This window comes from Stegostoma tigrinum, chromosome 14 (genome assembly GCF_030684315.1).
Source record: "Stegostoma tigrinum isolate sSteTig4 chromosome 14, sSteTig4.hap1, whole genome shotgun sequence".
Lineage (NCBI taxonomy): Eukaryota > Metazoa > Chordata > Chondrichthyes > Orectolobiformes > Stegostomatidae > Stegostoma > Stegostoma tigrinum.
The window spans coordinates 36,693,086-36,717,740 of NC_081367.1; the positions used below are offsets into that span (position 1 = coordinate 36,693,086).

Here is a 24,655-nt window from a genome sequence, read left to right on the forward strand (position 1 = left end):
ATATTTAAGCTGTTCAAGCTATAACTACAGTTTACTGCCGACAATAGCTCTTAACCACTTGGCTACAACTTCAAAGAAACTCTTATGCCATAGCCAACTCTACTTTTTCACTTCCCAGATTAGGTAAGATTTGCTAATTAACAATAAGCTAATCATTAGCCAAGGAAATTACAAAGGCAAAGTCAAGTTCATATACAGTTTTCTACTGCAGTACGGAGAGAAAGGAAGGCAAGATGATGGCTTAGAGGCTTGTGATAGTGATGTTCCACAGGGATGGGTGCTGGATCCACTTTTGTTTGTCATTTATATAAGTGATTTCGATGACAATATGGAAGACATGGTTAGTAAGGTTGCAGATGGCACCAACTTTCGTGGTATAGTGGATAGTGAAGAAAGTTATCTAAGATTACAAAGATATCTTGATCAATTGGGTCAATGGGCTGAAGAGTGACAGATGGAGTTAATTTGTGTAAATGCAAGGTACTGCATTTTGGTAAAACAAACAAGGGCAGAAATTATACAATTAAAAGTAGGGCCTTGGGTAGTGTTGAAAGTTTGCATCATATATAGACAGTATGGTTAAGCCGGCATTTGGGATGCTTACTTATATCGCTCTGACATCTGAGTGTAGGAGTTGGGATGTTATGTTTAGGTTATACAGAATATTGGTGAGGCTTCTTCTGGAGTACTGTTTCCAATTCTTGTTGCCCTGTTATAGGAAGGATATTATTAAGCTAGAGAGGGTTCAGAGGAGATTTATCAGGATGTTAGATTACAAAGTGTGAAGCTGGATGAACACAGCAGGCCAAGCAGCATCTCAGGAGCACAAAAGCTGACGTTTCGTGCCTAGACCCTTCAAAACATCAGCTTTTGTGCTCCTGAGATGCTGCTTGGTCTGCTGTGTTCATCCAGCTTCACACTTTGTTATCTTGGATTCTCCAGCATCTGCAGTTCCCATGAACTCTTTATCAGGATGTTGCCAGGAATGGAGGATTTGAGTTATAGGGAGAAGCTGGATAGGCTGGGACCTTTGTCACCAGAGCATAGGAGATTGACGAGTGACCTTATAGAGGTTTATAAAATCAAGACAGGTATAGATAAGGTGAATGGCAAATGTCTTTTCCCTAGGGTGGAGGATTTCAAGACAAGGGAGCATATTTTTAAAGTGAGAGGAAAAAGATTTTAAAAAAGACCAGGGACATTTTTTTTAACACAAAGTGGTTAATGTGTGGAATGAACTTCCAAAGGATGCAGGTATGGTTACAACGTTTAAAAGACATGGAGAAAAGTGCATGAGTAATAAATGTTTGGAGGTAAACGGGCTAAGCGCAGGCAGGTCGGACTAGATCAGTTTGGGATTACTATGGGCATGGACCGGTTGAACTGAAGGGTCTGCTTCTGTGTTGTACGACTCTTTGACTTCATGATAAGAAAGACAGCAGGTCGGGTGGGGGTGGGGAGATATACAAGAAAAAAAGGAAAGCTATTTCAATAATTTTTTTTCATATTCATTCATGGGACATAGGCTTCACCAGCAAAATTAGCATTTACTACCCAATCCCAATTTCTGTTGGACCACCTCAGCCTAAGTAATCTGGGTGCAGCCGCAGTGCTGTTAGAAAGAGAGTTCCAAGATTTTGGCACAGTGACATTCAAAGACAGACAATACATTTCCAAATCAGGAAGGTATTTGAGCCTGCACCCCTTGTCCTTCTAGGTAATGACTGTTGTAGGTTAGGTGGTGTTATCAAAGCAGCCTTGACAATTTGCTGCAGTGCATCCTGTGGATTGCACAAAGTGCTATCAGTGTGCTGATGGTTAAGGGAATAAATGTTTAGAGTAATGGATGGAATTCTAATCATGCAAACGACTTTATCACAGATACTGCTGAGGTTCTTAGCTTCAGAAGTGTTATGAGAAGCACATTCATTCAGGAAAGTGGGAATTACTCCATCACATCCTGACTTGTGGATAGCAGACAGGCTTTTAGGATTTACGTGGTGAGTTATTTGCCACAGAATGCCCAGCTTTTGACTTGCTCTTACAACCACACATTTTTAATGGCTTGTTTAGTTAGATTTCTGTCAATGGTGACAACAAGATCTACATGGTGGGGATTTCAGTCATGGCAAGACTGACAAATGTCAAGGGGAAGTGTTAAGATTCTCGCTTGTCAGAGATAATCATATTTTAAAGTTCCTTCTCTCATTTCATACCATTATCTCAGCTCCTCAATGCCTTAAATCTCCTGCCCTTATTCAATTTGGTCTAGTTTTCTCCTCTTCTCTATGATCTCCTCCACTTCACCTCAGGAACTGATCCTTCATTCGCTTTCATTTCTCCCCTTTGCTCCTCTCCTCCTATAAACCCTTCTCTCCCCTCATTTCACCCCAATCAATCATCTCATTATATCTCCCTGCCTTTTTCTAAGACCCTTGTGTCTTCTCCTTGTCCTGCAATCTTCTCTACTTCTTAACCAACATGGCAGAAAATTATTGCATAAGGAAGTCTATCAAAGGTTACCCAGCCAGCAAGGTTGTAGACAGGGTTTGGTGTAGTTAAAGTGAAATGAAATTTTACAGTTATGGAAGAGCCAATATCAACTTATCAATATGCTAGGAAAGGAAGGTAGAGGGTGTGTTAGTTTTTTTTGCTCTTGCTTTTCCCTAGGCGATGGCCTTGTGGTATTATCATTGGACTGTTAATCCAGTGACCCAGATAATGTTCTGCAGACCCAGGTTCAAATGCCACCACAGCAGAGAGTGAAATTGAAAGTTATTAAAAATATCTGGAATTAAGAATCTATTGATGACCACAAATCCATCGTCAATTGTTGAAAAAAACCCAACTGGTTCACTGGCTCAGTGGTTAGCACTGCAGCCTCATAGCGCCAGGGACCAGCTAGCCTCAGCTAACTGTCTGTGCGGAGTTTGCACATTCTCCCCGTGTCTGCGTGGGTTTCCTCCGAGTGCTTTGGTTTCCGCCCACAGTCTAAAGATGCGCAGGCCAGGTGGATTGCCATGCTAAACTGCCCTACTGTTCAGGGGTTATAGGGGGATGGGTCTGGGTGGGATGCTCCAAGGGGCGGTTTGGACTTGTTGGGCTGAAGGGCCTGTTTCCAAACTGTAGGGAATCTAATCTAATGTCCTTTAGGGAAAGAAACTGCCATACTTATCCGGTCTGGCCTACGTGTGACTCTAGACCCACAGTAATGTGGTTGATTCTTAACTGCCCTCTGGGCAATAAATGCTGCCTAGCCACTGACACCCTCATCCCATGAATGAATAAAGAAAATTAAGCAGATTCAGGACTCACAGTAGCCTTTCTCCAGTTTCCCCAGGTTTCAAGTCTTGTGATTGTAATGAGGCCAAGCAGGTGGACCTCATGGAATTAGATTTCCCTGATTTGGGTTGTCAAACTGGTCCAAGGTCCAATCAGGGAGCTTTAACTGATAGATATAAATGGGAATGTGAGTGTTTCTGTTCACTCTGACAGTTGGTTCTAAGAGAGCTGGAGCAGCGTCAAGGACGCCCCATGTGTAAATAAAGGATAGCTCTTGTGGAGCTATTTCATCAAGCATCTTGAAGCCTTTCTCTTCCAGATTGCAAGTATCCACTTTCTTGGTCTTAGCATTCCTGGTAGAGTCCACTCTAACATCGTTCATAGAAAATGATCTTTTGACCTTTATTAAATAAACCCACACTATTCCAGCCTCTTCTCTTGATCCTTCCTGAACTCTTTGGTAACCTTGATTTTTTTTTTTCTTCTGGATGCTGCCAACCAAGGCATACCTGCTCCTCAAGACATAAAATATCCATCTTAACATCATTAGGTCTTACTCTTAACTCATACTTAACCTTCTTTCTTTACCAGGGTGATAATTCTCAAATGCAGAGGATGCTGGCTGCCAGACTCCACTAATTCCATTCAGCAGCTATCCAATAAGTGACTTCTCCTCTCGCCACTGGTTTGTTGGATAAGTCGCAGTCAAGAATTTAAAGGAAGGACAGATGGTATATGCTGAAATAAATTCAACTGTCTGCCACTCAAAATAGTCTTCAAGCAATTTCAGGCAGTTTTGTTGGAATGGGTGGTTTCCAACAAAACTATATGAAACTGCTGCTCATTATTTTGAACTCTGGCTAACTGGAATGTTGCTTCATTCAGTGGATCTGTGATCTATAACGAGCAGAACAAGCAGTTGTGTATCTCTGTAATCAATCAAAATGAAAAATCATTGCTGAGCAAAGCAAAGTCTGAATTTGAAAGTGTCAGCAAGAATACTGAATTAGATGCCCAATCATGTAAAAGAACAGGAAAGAAAAATAGGAAATCAAAAGGAATGTGATTCCACATTTGTAAAAGTTCATTTTCAGAGATTGCTTAGCAGTAATTACCATGCTATTAACTGGAATTACACTGGAATTCACACAAGCCTGAACTGTTTCTGTAGAGTTTAGAGGGTATGCACTACAGGGTAGAGGTATCTACGTTTCCAATTTTATGCCCTCTCACATATTTAACACTGACCTTCACTGCTAGATATTGGTGGAGCTTTGCAGAAGCAAGGTAACTCAGCCACAACCTGGTTGCCACAGTTAACTGCATACGTGCAATTATCAGGAGCTGCAGTACAATTTACGCATAAAACAATGGTTGAATTACATCTGCTCCAATATTTCCACCTAGCTTCACTTCATCTGATGGCAACACTTAGAGTCATTGCATCATAGAGTTTTACAGAATGGAAACAGACCCTTCAGTTCGACTGTCCATGTCAACCAGATACCCTAAATTAATCTAGTCCAGTTTGTTCAGCAACACTGCCTAGGACACAACCATTGAGTGCATAAGAGCTGCCTTCATTTGCCTTACCAAAATGCAACACCCCACATTTATCTAAATTAAGCTTCACTGGCCACACCTCAGCCCATCTGATCAAGGTCCCATTGTACTTTGAGATAACCTTTTTCACTGTCCACTATACCATCTAACCTGGTGACATCTGTAAACTTACTACTCACATCTAAATCATTAATATAAAATACAAAAAGCAGTGGACCCAGCACCAACCTTTGTGGCAAATCGCTGGTCACAGGCCTCCAGTCCGAGAAACAACCCTCCACCACCACCACGACCTTAGTCTTCTACTTTCAAGCCAATTTGTGTCCAAGTGGCTAGCTCTCCCTGCATTCCATATGATCTAACCTTGCTCAGGAGTTTCCCATGCAGAACCTTGCTCAACACCTTGCTGAAGCCCATACAGACAATGTACACACTTCTGCCTTAATCAATATTCTTTGTCACTTCTTCAAAAAATTCAGTCAAGGTAGTGACACACTATTTCCCATGCACAAAGTCATGCTGACCATCCCTAATCAATCAGTCCTTGCCTCTCCAAATACAAATCCTCTCCCTCAGAATCTTCTCTAACAACTTTCCCACCACTGATGTCAGGCTCGACAGTAAGTATGACACGGACGTGCTGGAGTTGAACTGGGGTGGACAAGATCAAAAATCACATGACACCAGGTTATAGTCAAACAGGTTTATTTGAAGACATAAGCTTTTGGATTTTCACTCCCTATTCAGGTGCCAGTGAGAGAGGTAGCATCAGACACAGATTTTAGAAGCAAAAGATCAAAGGGTCATAGAACTGAGGTGGTGTCGAACGAACCTAAGATAGCTGTTAGATCCCTAATCAGTTCACTACCCACGAAGACAGCCTCAACTGGGATCTTGGGTTCATGTTGCACTACAGGTGACCCCACCACACCATACATTCTCTTTCTCTATCTCTCTCTCACACACACATGCACACGCACGCACACACACCTTTGGGGGGAATTTGCATTTGCAGATTTATAATTGCAGATGCATCCTATATTACATCCACAGAGGGAACTCATTAAACCTTTTAGTTATCTCAGGGCAATAATTTGAAAGAAATTCAGGAATTTGCATATTAATCCTTTCTAACCAATTAAATATCATCAGCCATCTTAGGTTTGTTTAACACCGCATTAATTCTATGACCCTTAGATCTTTTGCTTATAAATTCTGTGTCTGATGCTACTTTCTCACTGACACTTGAAGGAGTGAGACTCTGAAAGCTTGTGTGTCTTCAAATAAACCTGTTGGACTAAAATCTGGTGGTTGTGTGATTTTTTAAAAAATGGTATATAGTTCCCTGGTTTTTCCTTACCACCTTTCTTAAATAATGGCACCATATTATCCACCCTCCAGCCTTCTGGTATGTCAACTGTGGTTATCGATGATGCAAATATCTCAGGAAGGGATCCAGCAATCACTTGCCTAGCTTTCCACAAAGTTCTAGGGCACACCTGATCAGGTGAATTTATCTATCTTTATGCATTTTAAGACTTCCCGCCCCTCCTCTTCTGTAAAATGAAGACTTACCAAGACATTACTATTTATTTCTTAATTTTGATTCTATGCGTAATATGAGAGGTTAATTCGTTTATACATAAAATCACCTCTAACAGTTAACACATAAGCTATTAACACAACTGTAGAGAAATTCACTACAGGGTAAATGCTACCAGCGCATTTGAAAAACTGTTTCAAACCACAGCTTAGTATTTGGTGTGTCTGCTTGATAGCACACAAGATATCATTCACAATAACATAAAAAAAATCTGTTGATGCTGGAGATCTGAAACAAAAACACAAACTGCCGGAGAAACTCTTCAGATGAAGAGTCACCAGACTGGAATATTAACTCAGCTTTCTTCTCACAGAGGCTACCAGACCTGCTGAGTTTCTCCCAGCAATTTCTGATTTTACTTCATTCACAACGTCTTAACTGGATTGTGATTTCTTTAGAATTAATATTTTCCACTAAAAATGCAAATCAACCTTTCCAGAAGCAATATTTAGGGAAGGGAGCCTTTATATGTCAAGAAATGCAGCTAAGCAAAAACAATGCATTTCAACATTCTGGACAGAAGGTATTCACATTTCCGATTAGGATTTAAATCTAGATTTTCTAATTAGTGTTATTTTAATATTGGTATTCACCCATTCATTTTAAACAAATAATGCCAGTCAAAAATTTATGCTTAGGGGTCTATTCTTTTCCATACAAGTTTATCACTATGTATTTCTATATTTTGATTCAACGTAATGCATATATACACAGACACTTTCTTGTTGACCAACATACCTGATAATGTGCCTGTGCTTGCTGTGTTGAATTCAGGGATACATTGCATAATTTACAAAGTAGTGGTCTACAGAGATCTGCTAAAACAGGGTCTTGGTGTGCATCAAAGGAAGGTACTTTCTCTTGTGATAACAGAACAAGCTCTGATTGAGACGGTTTAAACATCTGTGCAGGTAACAACTGAGAGGATCGTGGCATCACTGCAGATGAGGTAGACTGAAGATTCTGGGGTTGCTTTAAGAGTAGAGGCTCAATAGCAAGAGGTTGCAATGTCTGGGGTAAAGTTGTGTGGCGATATGGCTGTTGGCACATTGTTGATCCAGAAGCAGACTTTATCTTTGTTTCTGGGGCTAAACAAAAAAGTAGAATTAAATATTTATAATATATTGTGTTTGCAATTTGGGAAACCACACTACTCCAAAGACAATTAAATGCTCCCTATACTGTGCAGAATTTCCACAATTGCACTTTGCTGTCTCTGCACGGATACTGCATAACCTGCTATGGGCTTCCAGCATTTTCTGTTCTGATTATGGATTTCCAGCATCTACAGTTTTGATTTTGCACTTCATGTCTGCATTGCTGGACTTCCTGTTGTATATTTTATCAACTGTATTCATCATAAATTACACACTGGAATCGATAATGTTAAATTCCTCATCATACTGACTGCCAGGATTTTCTAGGCTGCTTATTTGCTGAAATACCATCCCGATTTACTAGATTTTAATCTGAGGTCAAGTAATTATTAGACAGCAGACTAATGGCTGGGCAATATATGCAACAGGGAACTGTAGATTATAAATTACTCATGGGAAATTTATATAGATAAAGTTAACAAAAAATACAACCATTAACTGGCACGGCCATGAAGTGTCAAACCAATATACATATTTTTTAGTTTTTGCATTTTCTTTCTTATATTTCAAGTGTATTCTGCAATTATCTCTTACAACTAGTTTATTTAGAAATCACAAGTTGAAATCTCTTCATGCTGTCCTGCTACAATGCACTATGGTCACCATATTTTCATCAGTGAGAAGCCAGTTTAGTTCACAATACATAAATTTTCAAGGTGACCTGCTAAAATAGTCAAGTTAAATCAACTTGGTAAAAACCAGTATTTTGAACATGTATGATCTCCAGAGTTTTCCCTACGTTGCAACAGTTACTCACAAAGATTTTACAGCAATCTTAATGCCAATAGTACAGGGAGCATTGGACTGCAAATCCCAACTTTCACCCTCACCTGTAGTTCTCCAAGCCCATTATCCTCATTTGCATGATCACTCCCATCCAACCACATCCTCATACTACCACTGTTTTGCGACCCATCTTCTCACTGAACAGGACTTCCACTTCTGAAGAAATCCACATGAAAGCAAGGAACATTTTCTCTTCGTGAACCCTACTAATTGTCATTCTCTTGATTATGTTATTTTTATCAATTTCTTTGAATGTGCTATGGCATTCTCCCAAGGCATGTAGTACTTGAAGCTGGACTTTCTGGCCTGAGGTAGGGAAACCACACTACTCCAAAGACAATTAAATGCTCCCTATACTGTGCAGAATTTCCACAATTGTTGAATTGACACTCCATCACACGCTTATGGACAATCATGCCATGTAACTGCCTTTCCAGTCACAAGGAAATATTTACCTGGTAAATCAACCTATTTGTACAACACTTTCTAATATCCACACCCCTTCCCAACTAAGTCATGCAAACTTGACCTCCCTCCTCATGCAGGATGGGTCTGGTAAAACCTGGGGGTGGATGGAAGATGCAAGTGGAGAGGAAGAGCACGAAGTGGGAAAGGAGATTTCATACAAATTACAGTGGGACATAATAGAACTGAAGTGAATCGAGCATCACAAAGATGAATGGGCTTCCTTACATTGTTTTAGTGTTCCTGATGCTGTCCATTTGTAATGCAGTTTAGCATTTTAAGGACCTCAACAAGTACACGTCCAGGTGACTCGGAGCAAAAAAGGTAGCTAAAGATGTATTTACGATTCTAATGTTCCAAAATAGGCAAGTGGATAGTATCCCTCAAACCTTTCGTGTTTTAGTCACAACTTAACCAGAGCTCTGTTCCATTTCCTCATGTCAGGAGTAGTTTCATCCTTGAATTCCAAGGGAATTTCCCACCAACAAGTGGCACATTATTGGCATGTAGATTCGGTGTAAAAACTTCCAAAAAAGTCAAACCTTGTTGAATGGCATGTAACTGAAATTTGAGTGGGATACTTCATAACTACTGCTAAATAACCTTACAAATTCTGAAAAGGTCATTTTAAATTTGAGGAATTTTCAAATTTCACCATGATTAAAAAGGTTTACGTATTTAGAATTTTTTTAGGAAAGGCTTTATTCTGCTTTTAACTTCCTGGTTTGATGTTTATGAATAATTCAATTTCCTTGATTGTCTGTTTACTGACATCACTGCTGCTGCAGGCCGGATTTAAAGTGCCATGAGGAAACAAGGAATTTTCATCATATATTTCATCAGATATTCATGCGCAGATTTCAAGGTCATAAGAAGTTGCTAGTGGCAAAATCTTAGTCTACATATATAAAAGGCTTTTAAGCAATTAGCAGCAATAACAATGAGCATATTCTTGCAAGACAGTGAAAACTGCAGCAATTGCATTTTTGTTATTTCAATGGTGCATGACAGTCTGGTTTTGCTCATTGATAAGCATTCTCAAATTAATCTGTTTTAGTTCAGGAAGCAGTAGTGATTGAACGTCATAATTTAAGAGAATCACATGGGTCTACAGGATGCACAGATGTCCTTATGCTGTATTAGAATAATCAAATTTCAAATGTCAAAGATCCTGAATATACATATATTGTGTATATGTGTGTATACAATATATGTATGATATATGGGAGAATAGTTTTCTTAGTTCAGGAATTAGTTATACAAGTTAAGAAGGAGAACAAATGACCCTTGGTTTTGACAAACTATGGCCCAAGACTACTTTTTAGATACTTAGAATGGCTAGGCCCCAGCACCAATCTTAAGACTTCTATGTGTGTGTACTCAGGGTGTTACACTGGCAGGAAGCCTATTTAGGCATGGCAAAGAGCATTCCCATTACCACACACCCTGTACAGTGAACATAACATTCAAAATAGTGCCATAGAAGTGCTGAGATTTTTGTGCTTTATATATTATCAATAAAGATATACTGTTCTTTTCCAAAGTATCTGAACTTGTTTTCTGCTAATTTGGTGATTTACCCCATTAACACTTTTTAAATGTTTGGCCATTTTAAATTTTATTCCATAAACCTCCAGGGTCCGTATTTTCTACTATTTTGTAGGCTAGACCTCTTTACGTCTTGCCTCTGTTAGCACATATTGAGCAAACTTAACTGTTGTGAACAAAATTTATTCTCTTTCTACCACTCATTGTCACTCATCATTCTTTGAAATTCCTTAGAAGGTTAAGCTGCAGGTTATAGTTGAAGCTCAACTCAATTCAACTTAGCTTCCAGGCTAAATATTCAAGCTTCATGAAATGGTTGATGGAGTGGCAAGTTCTCTAACTCCCAAATTTATTTGTTGTAGGGTTTCATTACCATTCCCAGCTTATGATTTCTTTTTCCATGCAGTCAGGACTCTGCCTATGTAACAATAAAATATTATAACACTTGTATACACCTCTACATCACCTCTGAGGGAGATAATCTTGAAGTCTGGAGACCAAACATTCATTCACTGAAGAACTCTCAGGGTGGCTGTGTTGCCATAGTAGCACGTTGAAATCTACTGTATGGTTTTCACATAGGAGGTAGTGTCACCAGGTAATTTGTGATATGATTCACCTTCAGGAAGATATGCTTTTGTTTAATCTGGTTTCTAGCATACAGCTGTTGCCAGCTTGTGATCAGGTATCCGGTATCCTCACGCCAGCATGGTTTCAGACAGTGACAGCAGCCTCAGAGTGTCAAACTTATTCAAAATTGTGAGCTTCACAGATTTTAGCATTCATTATTCAATGCTTGAGCAGTAGACTGCTATTTTTATTACAGCAACAGCTTTGTGTACTCATAAAAGTTCAGGAAAATGTGAACAAAAATTGATATCTAGTTGCCTATTGAAGTGCAGTCGTCGCTTCCCTTTTCTTTTAGCCCAATAAACATTTTAGATTGGAAGTCATTAACTCTCTCAGTGCTTTAATGGCATTTTGATTGAGAATCAGCATCCTCTGGACTGTTCAATGTGGATGCAAATCAGCTGCCAAAGTGTAAGATAGATTTCAGAGTGTTTCAGATGAAGAGGGATGAATTTATTTTTCTCCATGTTTTAAGGGATGAAAGTACAGATATTTCTGTTGTGTCCTTGATTGTCATGATTATTTATTTCTATAAGTACCTCCTGTATTTGTTCAGCAAGAAGATTAGATGTTAATCAGGAATATTTTTGCGTCACTCTCCTGGCTAGTTTGCAGCACATGAAGACAGTTCTCCATACGACTGTTAGCAGTATTGGTGCTTAAGATTTCTGCAAGTACGGCATTAGAGGTGTTTCACATGCTGAACTGCAGCTCTGTATCATACAGTACATTTTGCTCCAGTCCTAGCTCAGATCTTAAGGATACAGTATACCTTCCTAGGGTGGTGGCAGGATAGGTTTCCAATGGCATCTCCTCTGAATAGCTGATGCAATGCCCAAATTCTTGGTTGTCAACGTATTGCATGCACTGTTGTGCATCCAGGAATTGCCTCTAACCACGTCATGGGAAGAGTTGATTCCAAACATGCAATGGTTTCTTTAGCTATTGTACCTTGAGGTTGGAATTGTTGCCAGATAAAGGAGGAAATTTTATTTGCTGTTGGAGGAGGGAAATCAATAGAACAGCTGGAGTCAGGCCAATATGTGGAAATCAGCAAGATAGGTCATGATGAGGAAGCCAGAAAGCAATGCTCCAATATACCTTTTACTGTAGGCAAATTGAGAGGTTGCAAAGCATATTTGATAATGGGGCTCTGAGCCAGCATAGGGAGTGAAAATCCAGCTTTTTTGGTTGCATTCTTTAGTTCCATTGCAGTTGATTAGGTTTCTACAAAACTTGGTCACTAAAATCCTTATGACATCATTTATATATGCACAAAGAATTACAGGACCATTCTGAAGTAATGGAGTGTTTTTCTCAGCAAAAGGTGAAATGTATGCAAGAAAATATGAAGGACTGCAACTAATCTGAATGTACCTGATATTCTACTTTCCGGACATGCAGCCTTCAATTGTATTTTATCCTCCAGTATCCATTTGTAATTATCTGTTAAAGAAAAATAAATAATTTCCATTATTACTTGAGCAACAATTCCGGTAGTGTACCATAGTTACAGTGCATGCAGAAATGCTAGGAAACTGAACTGTGAAACAGAATTATTTTACATCCCATAAATAAAATCAGACATGGCAAAAATTGAACCAGTTATTGGAGTCTTTCAAAGAAAAGTTCCTGAATCTGCTGCTAAATCTGAATCAACAGTGGCTCCAGTCCAACAGTTTAATATGTGGTTGACTCTGAATACTCTGTGAAATACCTCAACTACCTTCTCACAGCAAACAGGCACAGAGGTAAAAGAAATGTTGCCATTTCTGGTATCGAAGTGCCTCTGACTCCTTCCTTTCTTTTTCAACTTCTCCTATTTTGCTTGCTGCAATACTTGTTGATTAACTATTATTGTTACTTTTTTGGATATGATGGTTGAGTTTTAAGCTGGATGCCCTTCCTGCATCAATTCCTGCCCATTTACTTGGGTTGGGACTGGCACTATTACAATTTTTGCCTGCACCAGTGGCTGAGTTACTAAGCTTATCAGGCTATTTAGCCTGTTTGATTATTATTAATTGCCTTATGGCAAGAGTTGTTCAGGACAGACAATTTCCCTATTTCCATCTTGCACTCCTCTTCCTCCCAACCTGCAATAAGTCAAATTGAATTATTTGTTGGGTTTAATTTAATCTAGTTTACCTGCCTTTTTTTTAAAAAGTGTTTCTGATTTAGTCATTACTGCTAGATTAATTAAATTGCTGTCTACTTTTGTTTAATAGTCTTTTTTTAAAGTAAGGTAAATCCTCCATTTTCATGGGAAAACATGAATATGTCCACATTGCAGTGTTGTGTGTTACAGATCACTCACTGTCCTTGGTGCTGCAGCAACATGCAATTTACATGTATGTTGTAGCTTGGTTTAGAAATAGCAAAGAAAAAGGCTCCAAAGTTATTTTCATATTGGAGGGATATGGGCCAGGAGCAGGCAGATGGGACTAGTTTAATTTGGGATTATGACTGGCATGGGCGGGTTGGATTGAAGGGTCTGGTTCCATGCTGTATGACTTGATGACTCTTTGTATTTGACTAGGAATTTCCTTCATTCTTACCACCTGCTATTGATGTGTACTGGAAGAATAGTAGGTTGTTTAGTTATGAATGTATCTTCCTTGGCCATCAAGTTCTCAGGTAGAACTTAAAACCTGAAGTTCTGGCTCAGGTGCACCAGAAAACCTTCCCTCCTCCTCACTGTACTATGTAACAAAAAGCCCAATCAGCTCTGTAACCATTTATTTAGTTACTGGCCTGACATTCTAATTCATGTGTCTCCACTATTTATTTCATTCCTGCTCCAACTCTGTGGCAGAGGAGTCAACTTTGTCATTTTTTTCATTCTGCAAATAGTAGCTTTGTTTTTTTTATTTCTCAGACTCATTTTGATTTACTTCATTTAATATTTCTTTACTGTATTAACCCAAGGATACCTGCTGGTCTGTAGTTCTAACACTATTTGGCAATTAGGGATCGGCAACAAATGCTGCCCAGCCAGCGACGCCATCGTCCCATAAATGAATAAAAAAAGATTTAACTAACTTTGCCCTAAAACAATATATTTCAATTCACCTCAACAAAGGTATTTATATCATTCTTTTCAATGACGTCCACCTCAGGAAATGTCACAATTATTTCCTCTCTTTATCCTCTGACAAACTGTGAGCAACGCCAAGGAACATCAGCTGGTATATTTACGTAAAGAAAATTTTCACTTAATTTAGGAACAAGGCATTGGGGAAATGTAACAAAGAATCAAATTTTAAAGTTACCTTCGGTATTTCCCGATGATTTTTTTTCTCAAAAATTATAAATTACAAAAGCCGTAGAATCGGATAAACGTATGTATTTTCCTATCCTAAGAGCAATTGGAAGCAGTCTTCCTTTCAATTAGAATTCTGTCTTTGGAAATAAGTAAAACGCTAGGATAGTGATTCAGCTTCAATGTACAGGTAACTGACGCTGGGTTCCTTAGAGCTCGGAAAGAAAAAGCAATCTCATCTTTCCAGCAACAGTGCCTTCAATGTCAACATCTCTTGTTTCTATGCATCAAAAATCTAACGTAACCAAGTACAGTTATCAAAGTTAACGAGTGCGCTTTGAACATCAGGATATTGCTTATTCAACGATAATAAATCCTGAATTTTATTTGAATTTCTAAGGAGCCCTGAAATATACCCATTAACCTTGTCTGCTGCAAATCCCGATTTTACACATATTTCTGCAGTTATTTTTGCTTATAGCCTCTACTGCCTTACATTCATCGCCATTTTCCCTGTGCACCGTGCCCTCAGAAATTACAGCTTCAAACAGAACAGACGGCCGGCGATTACAGGAAACGGAGGGTGAAACCCCGTTCTCCACACTGGTACCAGATCTCTTACCGTGGAGGGAAAGGGGCAGGCTGTGATGGATGAAGGAGCGGTGGGAGCCTCTCGGAGCCGGGCACTGACGGATTGATCAGACAGGGATAGAGCCTCCGCTTCCACCTGGCATCGTGCGGGCGGCCAGGAGGATGCCGGGAAGAGCACGCGGGCACCTTCCACATTCCATTCCTTTCAAAGCGATTGTTGGGGCTCGAGGCGTCCGAGCGAGCCCGAGGCTCCGGCTAACGGTGGCGCCGGGATCGGGGGCCCGCCTAACGGCAGGTCTTAGGTGCTGCCTTCTGCCTCGGAGGGATGGGAAATGGTTACTATAGTAAGGGAGTTGGAGGCCTCAATGACTCGTTAACGGGGCTAGAGGTTGTGACTAATCGGGGGAACCTGCATGACAATGGGGCTAATCGGGCGTGCACACTATCAAGCGATTTTTGTGGCTAAAGCTAATTGGTAGAGTAAAGGAAGAGGCACAGCTGCCGCACACCTGAGACAATAACTTTGAGAGGTGTTTAATGTTGTGCCTGTATCCTTCAAGGAAGCGATGGAGACAAGTAACATTTATGATATTAAACTGCGAATGGTCTCTCGCCCATGACCGATCTTGATCCTATATCAATGGGTCAGTTTTACCTTTAAGAAACAACTTGCGTCTTAGACCCATTGATACCGGATAGCAACTTTGTTTCTTTGCCGATGATGGAAGGAATGAATATCTAGGGTGGCTGATAGGGTACCAATCAACTAGGTTGTTTCATCCTCAGTTCAGAGGGTCACCAGACCTGAAACGTTAACTCGACTTTTTCTTCACAGTTGCTGTCAGACCTGCTGAGCATTTCCAGCAACTTCTGTTTTGTTCCTGATTTACAGCATCCGCAGTTCTCTCGGTTTTGATTTATGTTGTTTCAAGCTTTTTGGTATTTAAGCTTCTTGAATGTTACTGGAGGTGCATTCATCCAGGCAAGAAGACAATAAGTATTTTATCAGACTCTTGCCTGGTGCCTTGTAGATGGTGTTCAGGCTTTGGGGAGCGTCTTGTTGCACAATTATTAGCAGACCAGCCTTGTAGCCACAGTAGTCATGTAGATGCTTGAGTTTCGGGTCAATGGTAATCTCCAGCATGTTGATGATGGATTCATTGATGGCAATATTGTTCACGTTGTATTATAAACGTTGAGGGAAATGCTTAGATTCCATCTTGTTGGAAAAGGTCATTGGTTTACACATATCTTACTTGCCTCTTATTAGCCCAAGCCTGACTGTTTTTGAATGGGTGTTTATGCATCAGTATCCTAGGAATTATGAGTTGTGTTGAAACTGCAACTATCAGCAAACATACCCACTTAAGACCTCAGGCAAAATTGAATACAGCTCTATGTCAACAATACTTATATGAAATCATGCATTTTACAATGTTGATTTTGGCACCCTTATGAAGTGTCCTTATGTAGATGATATATATGTCCAATATTGTCCATCACTGAACACTAAAAACTGTAAGTATACTAAACTTACTGGTGCCTGCCACTCAACACAGTTCTCTTTCACCCCCAAGTGCCCAACCCTACCCAGGACCTTGCGCCCACCGTAGTTGACATATGTTGGGTTTGGGGATACTTGTAACAGATTTTGGGTTGAAATTTGTCTTTCATTTCTCATGCAATAGTGTTACCTGCAAGATGCTATTCGATGGTGAGGGGGATGATGCTAAATTAAAAAACTTTTTTTGTTGCCTTCTGGGTTTGGTTGATTACTAATATTATCAATTTGTCAAACATTCCCCCTTTGTACAGGACTGTTATTCGAATTTTTGAAAGCTGCAACAAATAACACACCTTAATCATCCTTGGTTGCAATTCTTTGACTCAGAAGTAAAAACTTTGTGTATCAGCACCGTTGCATCATTTTCCAGAGATTCTGCTTCTTGCCCAACTCAGTGGACGCCAACTCTTACCTATTCAGTGGTGACCAAAACATTTCTTGTAATGGATTTCATTCTATACTGTCACTTTGGGGATCCTCTGAAGATCCATCCTTGGTCGTTCCTCTCCTTATTCAGAGATCACCCTGTGACACATCATTTACAAATTATAGGTTTGGTTTCCATATATGTAGTGATGATATCCAGCTTCAGTTGTTTTGACTTTTTCAATATCTCTGCCAATAAAGTTGTTCACCATTCATTGTCCAGTAAGTTTTAACTTCCTCCAACTAAATATCAGCAAGACAGAACCCATTGACCTCAGCTCTAAACACAAGCTGAACTTCCTTTCCCTCCCACTGTCTCAGGCAGTACTAGACTTCATAACCTCTGTGTCCTGTTTTGACCAAAGTTGAATTTCTATTCTCATGTTCTCTGTTACTTCACCTGCCTATCTTAATTCAACCCATCTCCAAATAAAACTTAATTTATACTTTCACCATATCCCTAGATTCAATTACTCCAATAATTTCTGTGCTGTTCTGCTTCCACCCTACATAAGCTCCAGCGGCCTTGATAATTATCCAAAACTCTGTCCTTTATTCTCCACCATGTGCCACTTGTCCAGCACCTTCACCTCCATCTTCACTGACCTGTGCTGACTCCCCTCCACTGTCTCATGTTTAAAGTTATTGTCTTTCTCTTCAATTATTTCAACACATTGTGTGAGATCTTCCAATCTCACATCCCCTCTACCAATCCCAATGAACTCTGAGTCTACTCTACATCTTTCTCTTCCACATGTAGTGTATCTTTAACCACCTAGGTCCTAAATTCCACCTGAATACTAATTTCTGTCTTTGCTTTATGTAGTTCCTTAAAATCTACCTCTTTGACCTGCTTTTTTTTTATTTCTGGGATGTGGACATTGCTGGCCCGCCAACATTTATTGCCCAACATTAGTTGCCCTTGAGAAGTTGGTGATGAGCTGCCTTCTTGAAATGCTGAAGTCCACTTGCTGTGGGCTGATCCACAATGCCTTTAGGCAGACCAAGATTTTAACTCAGTGACAGTTAAGAATGGCGATATATTTCCAAATCAGGATGGTGAGTGGCTTGGAGAGGAACTTGAAGGTAGTGCTGTTCCCATGTATCTGCTGCCCTTTTCCTTCTCAGACAGAAGTGGTCATGGGTTTGGCAGGTGCTGTCTGAGGAGCTTTGGTGAATGTCTGCAGTGCATCTTGTAAGTAGTACACACTGCTGCTACTGTGTACAGGTGGTGGAGGGAATGGATGCTTGTGGATATAGCACCAATCAACAGGCTGCATTGTCCTAGGTAATGTCAAGCTTCTTGAGTGTTGTTGGAGCTACATCCATCCAGGTAAGTGAGAGTATTCCTTCACACTCCTGACTTGTGCTTTATAGATAGTGGACAGGCTTTGGGGAGTCAGGAGGGCAGTTGCCACATTATTCCTAGTTTCTGCCCTGCTTTGTAGCTACTGTATAAATGTGATGACTCCAGTTTCTGATTTTCTGGTCAATGATAACCCCCAGGATGTTGACCATGGAAGAGTACAGTAGTCCTGTTCCCTAACACAAACACACCCGCACCTTTGATCTGAGCACAACAGGCATCTCTTGTACATTGGGCCTGACTTTTACGACTGATGTACCTATGCTCCACTTCCTCCCACAGGCCCAGGTCCTGATCCTCAACCTGTGCAGGGGGAAAATGCTGCAACTGGCTGGACAAGAATGCTAAAATCTCTAAAGTGAGTTTTGTTGTGTCTGCTGCTCTTCACTAATGTCAGTGCTAACTCATTCTTATGAACAACCTTTCACCCCTTTTTACCAAGTAATTCCATCTCTTTGATGCAGGTACTAGTGAGACCCAATGAACCCATACTCAGCTCAACCTGCACCTCTGAGTAGGAAGCCAGAGGATGCATCAGCAGGGCTTTCATCTTCACCCTTGGCCAGCTCAGACTTTCACCTCAGTGAGTTCTTTATTTAGATTACACTTGGTAACACAATCTGGTGTACACATCATTGACATGTCTCTGCAGCTGCTTGAGGAAAAATCACCGTAGGTCACTAGCACTTGAGAATATTGGTGACAAGACAATTGTTCAGCCCTAGACATACGGAGACCCAGGTACTGTAGATTCAAAGTCTGCTGGACATGCACATAGACCTGCAGTCCATAGCTGTAACCATTGGTGCTTGGCATTAAAGACAAGGCTGGAGGGGTATCCAGGGACCATTCCAAGTACCACTTCCTCTCAGGAAGAATGATTGATGCCTATAGAGGATGAGCCACACACAGGCCCCTGAGCAATTTCCTCTCATGACATTCCAGAGATATCCAACCCCTCCATCTCCTGCTGCCTGTGATGCTGAAGTCTGCAGAAGCCCAAGTCATGGAGAGTGAGCCAGCATCTGGGCAGTACACTCAGAGGGCCCTCCTGAGGACAACCAAACAAGTTGTCAAAGACAGCACGGACAATTACACAGCTGGCTCCCTCCACCTCAGCAATGGATACAGGGAGTGCACTTTGTCAAAGTGGGAGAGAAAGGCAATAAACTTGCTCTGTGCACATTAGTGGTTCAGTTCCAAAAATAGAAATTACTGCAAAAGCTCAGCAGGTCTGGCAGCATCTGTTGAGAGAAATCAGAATTAATGCTTTGAGTTGAGTGACCCTTCCTCAGAGGGTTCTGTGGAAGGGTCACTCAACCTGAAACATTAACTCCAATTTCTCTCTACAGATGTTTCCAGACTAGCTATTTTTTTCTCTGATTTACAGCATCTGCAGTTCTTTCGTTTTTTTTCGGTTCAGGTGACACTCCATTGTAAATAATCCAGCATTTTTGGAAATATATGATCGCTGACACTTTTGACCTGTGGGTTTGAATCTCTGTGGATGTTGGACCTCATGAAGTCACATTCATTTGACACACAAGCAGCCTGTTTAGACGTCATCATAAGAGAAGTTATAATGGTCAAGCATTTCTTATCTCTCACAAGCATCTGATTCTTTGATTACAGATAGCCTCAGATGTCAGGGATCCTTGTACCATGATAGTGCATACTGCAGCCAAGGTGTTGTACTTTAATATGGACAACACCAAGGCTACAAGCAATGTGCAAGAATTAGTTTGGGTCTTGCTGTGCACAGCTCATCCACACTTTCACCCACTGAGTGAAATATCAGAATTAGAGATGATTCAGCATATTTCTGTAAGCAATGTTGCATTCTAACGAGTGAACCTCAAACAAAATAACAGGCAACAAGAGTGGAATCCAGCCAACAAATTGTATGTGAATGCTGTTTTTTTGTTGGAACAAAAGGATGTCGCTGGATTTCGGAAATGGCGTGGAATTGTGGAAATAATGTTGGGAGAAGTGGTCGCAAGGAGACTCAGGTCGCGGTGGACGCCAGGGAAGATGGGTACTCACCAGGGAGTGGGCTCAAAGCAGCAGTCGTAATGGGATTCGGTCCAGGGGAGCACTCACCTGGAAGCTTAACAAGGTCATCACGGCAAGTGGTCACATGGGGACATGGGCTGTGGCCGTCATGAGGGATGTATGGTATGCTAACATAGTGAGGGTGTGGGTGCCACAGACAGCATTCACTGAGGGGTCACAGGTTGTGAAAAGCTACTAAACTCAAGTTGAGGCAAAAATTCCTGCTGGTGAGAAAACAACATGGCAGGCCAATTTGGAGTGTTGGGACCATTTGATGAAGAAACTGGATATTAGACTCTGTACACTGAATGTTTTGATGCATATTTAATGTGGCTGAAGACATAATGGTATCACATTTCTTGAGTACTGTTGGAAGCAAAATGTTAATGATTCTAACGAGTCTGGTGCAACCAGCAAATCTCTCAGAGAAGACACACCAAGAACTATGCAAAATGTTGGGAGTTATTTTGCACTAAAACACTGCTGATCACATAATGTTTCCATTTTTATAAAAGGGTACAGCACAAGAGAGAGGCCATTCACCAATTTGTGGCATCTCCCAGAGATTAGAGAAACATTGCAAATTCAGAGGGTTCCTCCAAGATGCCTTGTAGGACCAGAGATAATGGGAACTGCAGATGCTGGAGAATCCAAGATAGCAAAGTGTGGAGCTGGATGAACACAGCAGGCCAAGCAGCATCTTAGGAGCACAAAAGCTGACGTTTCGGGCCTAGACTCTCTGATGAAGGGTCTAGGCCAGAAACGTCAGCTTTTGTGCTCCTAAGATGCTGCTTGGCCTGCTGTGTTCATCCAGCTCCACACTTTGCTGCCTTGTAGGACCATTTGATTTGTGGCCTCCAACATGAAGCCATCCAATGGAAGCTACTAACAAGGAGAGAGCTGGACTTTAAGGCAGCTTTCGAAATTGCTACCTCAATGGAATTGTCTACCAGTGAAGCAATACATTTGAGCAACGAAGCCCAGGTACATAAAATAGTGGAAACACAATGGAGTGCAGCTCAAACTGCAGGATGCCAACGATGTGGCCACCCAGGAGTCAATGTGTTGGACCTGAGAAGCCCAGTGCAATAGATGTAAGCTAATGAGCAATTTTGCCCCGAATTACCAGGTATAACACAAGCAAGAGAAAGGGTGTTTAAAGGAGACAATTCAGAGGACAAGGCATAAGATATGTGCTGCCAGCCAGGGAATAGACCGGGAGTCATCTAGGTTTGTGGGAGAAGCTGAAGGCCCAAAGTTACCCGAGTTTTGGTTAAACATCCTATCAACATGGGGTGAAGCTGATTGTTTCTGGGTTCTTCCCAAAAACAGGATAAGACTGTAAAGATGGAAGTGGATACAAGTGCAGCAGTGTGTGATTCTCAAATCAATACATAGGGAAAAGTCACTGCCATTGAAGCCTGCCAAGATTACACTATGGACAAACTCAGAACAAGTGGTGCCAAAGAAGGGCTATGTACTGGTAAAAGTACAGCTAAGGGATCAGTGTGCCGAGCTGCCTCTATAAGTAGTGAAAGGCAACTACCCTGCATTGTTCAGATGCTCCTGGTGGTGGATTTAGTCCTGAGAGGAAGGACTTGTCACAAAAACTGCCCAGAATTACACTCTTACCTGTCCAGGAGGTGGGAGTTGAGTATTTCACTTGAGTTTTTAATGTAGAGAATTAGAGTTGTTAACCCTCCCCCGTAAAGAGGAAAGATGCTGGAACAAGGGCACCTTGGAATAGGGCGAATTAAAAGAACAGTGAGGAGTTACTTTTGGTGGCCGAATGTGGACTCCCTGATTAAGGAGAAAGCAGGATCACGCAAATCCTGTGCAATAGAAAGGGAGATGCCGCTATTGTTGTCCCTTCATGAGTGAAATCAAGAAGGTCAGATGATCATAAGGGTGGGAACCTCAGTTGAGGGTATTCCAAAGCAGAGCGATTATGTTGGCCCAGAAGTATATATCTGGGGAAAAACAGATCCCAGTGCTGGTAGTGGTTCAAACTGGACTATGGTCACATTTGTTGCAGACTACAGATGAACTTGTCTGGAGGAAACAAAAAACCTGCTGAACACTGCATGTCACGAATGGGGTGAGGTCCCTCAGAGTACTCAGCCGGTGTAGATGGGACCAGGGGTGTCAACTGAGTTATGTGTCTGGCCAGTGTTGGCCATAACCAGGTAGGAAATAGCAGCATCGCAGGGCAACAACAGCCAGTCAGAGGGACGTACCTATAGAACAACAGAAGACTACACTAGAAAAGGTTCCTGAGACAAAAGATGGTCTTTTAGGAATTGCCATCCCCCTGAGAGACTTGTGCTGTCAATGTGAACTACAAAAGGGTTGTTGCCTTTGCCATGTTTTGAAAATATTTGTGGGGATGTACATATGTTAGCTAAAATGCTTTTATAACAATCATATTTCTTGGATGTATTGATACGGGCAGTATTGAAATAAAGGGGAGGGGTAATATGTATGTAGTTGGATATGTATTGCTCCTTTAAGAGAGTGGGCAGCTGATCCAGCACGGGAACTAGGTGAGGCATTCTAAAACCGATTGTGGAGCTGACCGGAAGTACAACAAAGTAATCCCTGTTCTAGTTTACCTTGTCTTTTATGGTTTTGGTGAACCACAAACACAATAAGCAGCTCCCAGGATATCTAGTGCAGACCTCTAAAATCTTGCGTCCACGGCCAACGATAAACTGGACACTGATGGAATGGAAGCCTTTTCAGTTGATGAACTCTGCAAGTTGGTAATAGGGCATGCTCCCAGCATCATGGGTGCAGTCTTTTGTGCCCTGCACTTAGGAAGCCAGTGATGTTGGAGAATCTCATTGTTCAAGTTGTTTAATTCTCTTGACATGGTATAAGGTTTTAAACTGTTATAATCTGGAGAAAATTGCATGTGGATGCACTTGGAGATCAAGAATTCGAAGATCCACAGTTGCTCTTGGTAGGATAAAAATTGAGGGCAGCTGTGAACTTGGCAGTCACCAAGATGGGATGGGCACCCATTCCTTCTGAGAGGAAGACCTGTTTCAGCAGATAATAGTTTGTTGATGATGTTTGGTATCTTCACCTCTTGCCTCTTCTTCTGAGGCTGTGTGGCAGCCACTAGATTTTCTGGGTGGACTTGGTGGTACCATTCTAATTGATGTCTTCTTCGATGCCGTCATTTGATTTCTAACAATGCGGCTAGAAATCATTTGAGTGCTGGTTCCATCTAGTCAGTCATCAGATAATCTGTGGGGAATGTCAGAAGTAGAGCAGCATATCAATAATGATACTTCTGATCCCTCCTACCGATTGCAATGAAGTAACATATGATCTCCTATTTTTTTGTATAAGGTTATGCTTTTGCAAGGGGGTCAACGTCATGTCTAGACACGGAGGTCTGACCTATGTAACCTTACGCAGTTGCACGTTTCTGAAAGTTACGCTGGTTAGGTTAAGTGCAGGCACTTCTCCAACTTGATAGTATCCCCTCCTAAAACAAACACACTGTTCAACTTGGACATAGCAAGAACTGCAGATGCTGGGGTCAGAGCGTAGGAACACAGCAGGTCAGGCAGCATCAGAGGTACTGCTTGCTGTGTTTTGTTTCTCAAGAACCGCAAATGTTTTGATGGTTCTCCAGGATACCGCCTCGACTGCACTTTTAGTTATTGAACACTCTTTAACTTAGTAGTATAATTAAACAAATTGATATTACGGGCATTTCGCTAACATATTGCTCTCTTGAAAGTTTTTACTTCATTTAAATTCCAATTATATCTCAAATTGTATGTTACTCCACATACAGCTATTTAATTTATTTCAATCTTGAAATATAATAAAGGCCACTTTGTCTTTTCCAATGCGAGGAATTGTGGCGAATCAAAAACTGCCAACCCTCACTTGTTCAAATGATAACGTAAATTTGTCACACCATTACACCACCCCACCAGTGCCAGTGCTTCACTACTGGTGACAGGATGTAATTACAGTTTCATAGATTACTAAAGTCAGTTCCTATTAAAATTGTGGAAATAGGAATTTAGGAATGAAATATATAAAGCTGGGGACTAAATTAAAACCACGTGCCCCAGTTCAATTGTACATTATTCATTTGAAGATTTCATTTTGTCTTCGCTTCCTCTGTGTAAAGTCACAGGAGATTGATTAGTAGTGTAAGAAATACCAAGAATATTTTGTCTTAACTCACAAAGTATTCAATAAATGCTGAGCCGATGGAAATGATGAGCAGTGTAAACATTAATTGCATGTTGCACTAATTAATATTGATGAGATAAGCTCCACCATCCAATGAAAACAGACCAATCATACCACATGAATTCGGGGTATTATGACA

The 24,655-nt window shown here is 40.9% G+C and overlaps 1 protein-coding gene across 1 annotated transcript in view; it reads right to left on the bottom strand.

The window, feature by feature from the left end:
- Positions 1–15,183, bottom strand: part of zmat3 (zinc finger, matrin-type 3) — a 32,799-nt gene extending 17,616 nt beyond the window's left edge. Inside the window, 4 exon segments of the mRNA XM_059651096.1 lie at positions 7,187–7,536; positions 10,295–10,302; positions 14,919–15,039; positions 15,042–15,183. Of these exon segments, the coding sequence (XP_059507079.1) occupies positions 7,187–7,536; positions 10,295–10,302; positions 14,919–15,039; positions 15,042–15,087 (525 nt within the window). The 5' untranslated portion in view covers positions 15,088–15,183.
- Between the last annotated feature and the right edge of the window lie 9,472 nt (positions 15,184–24,655).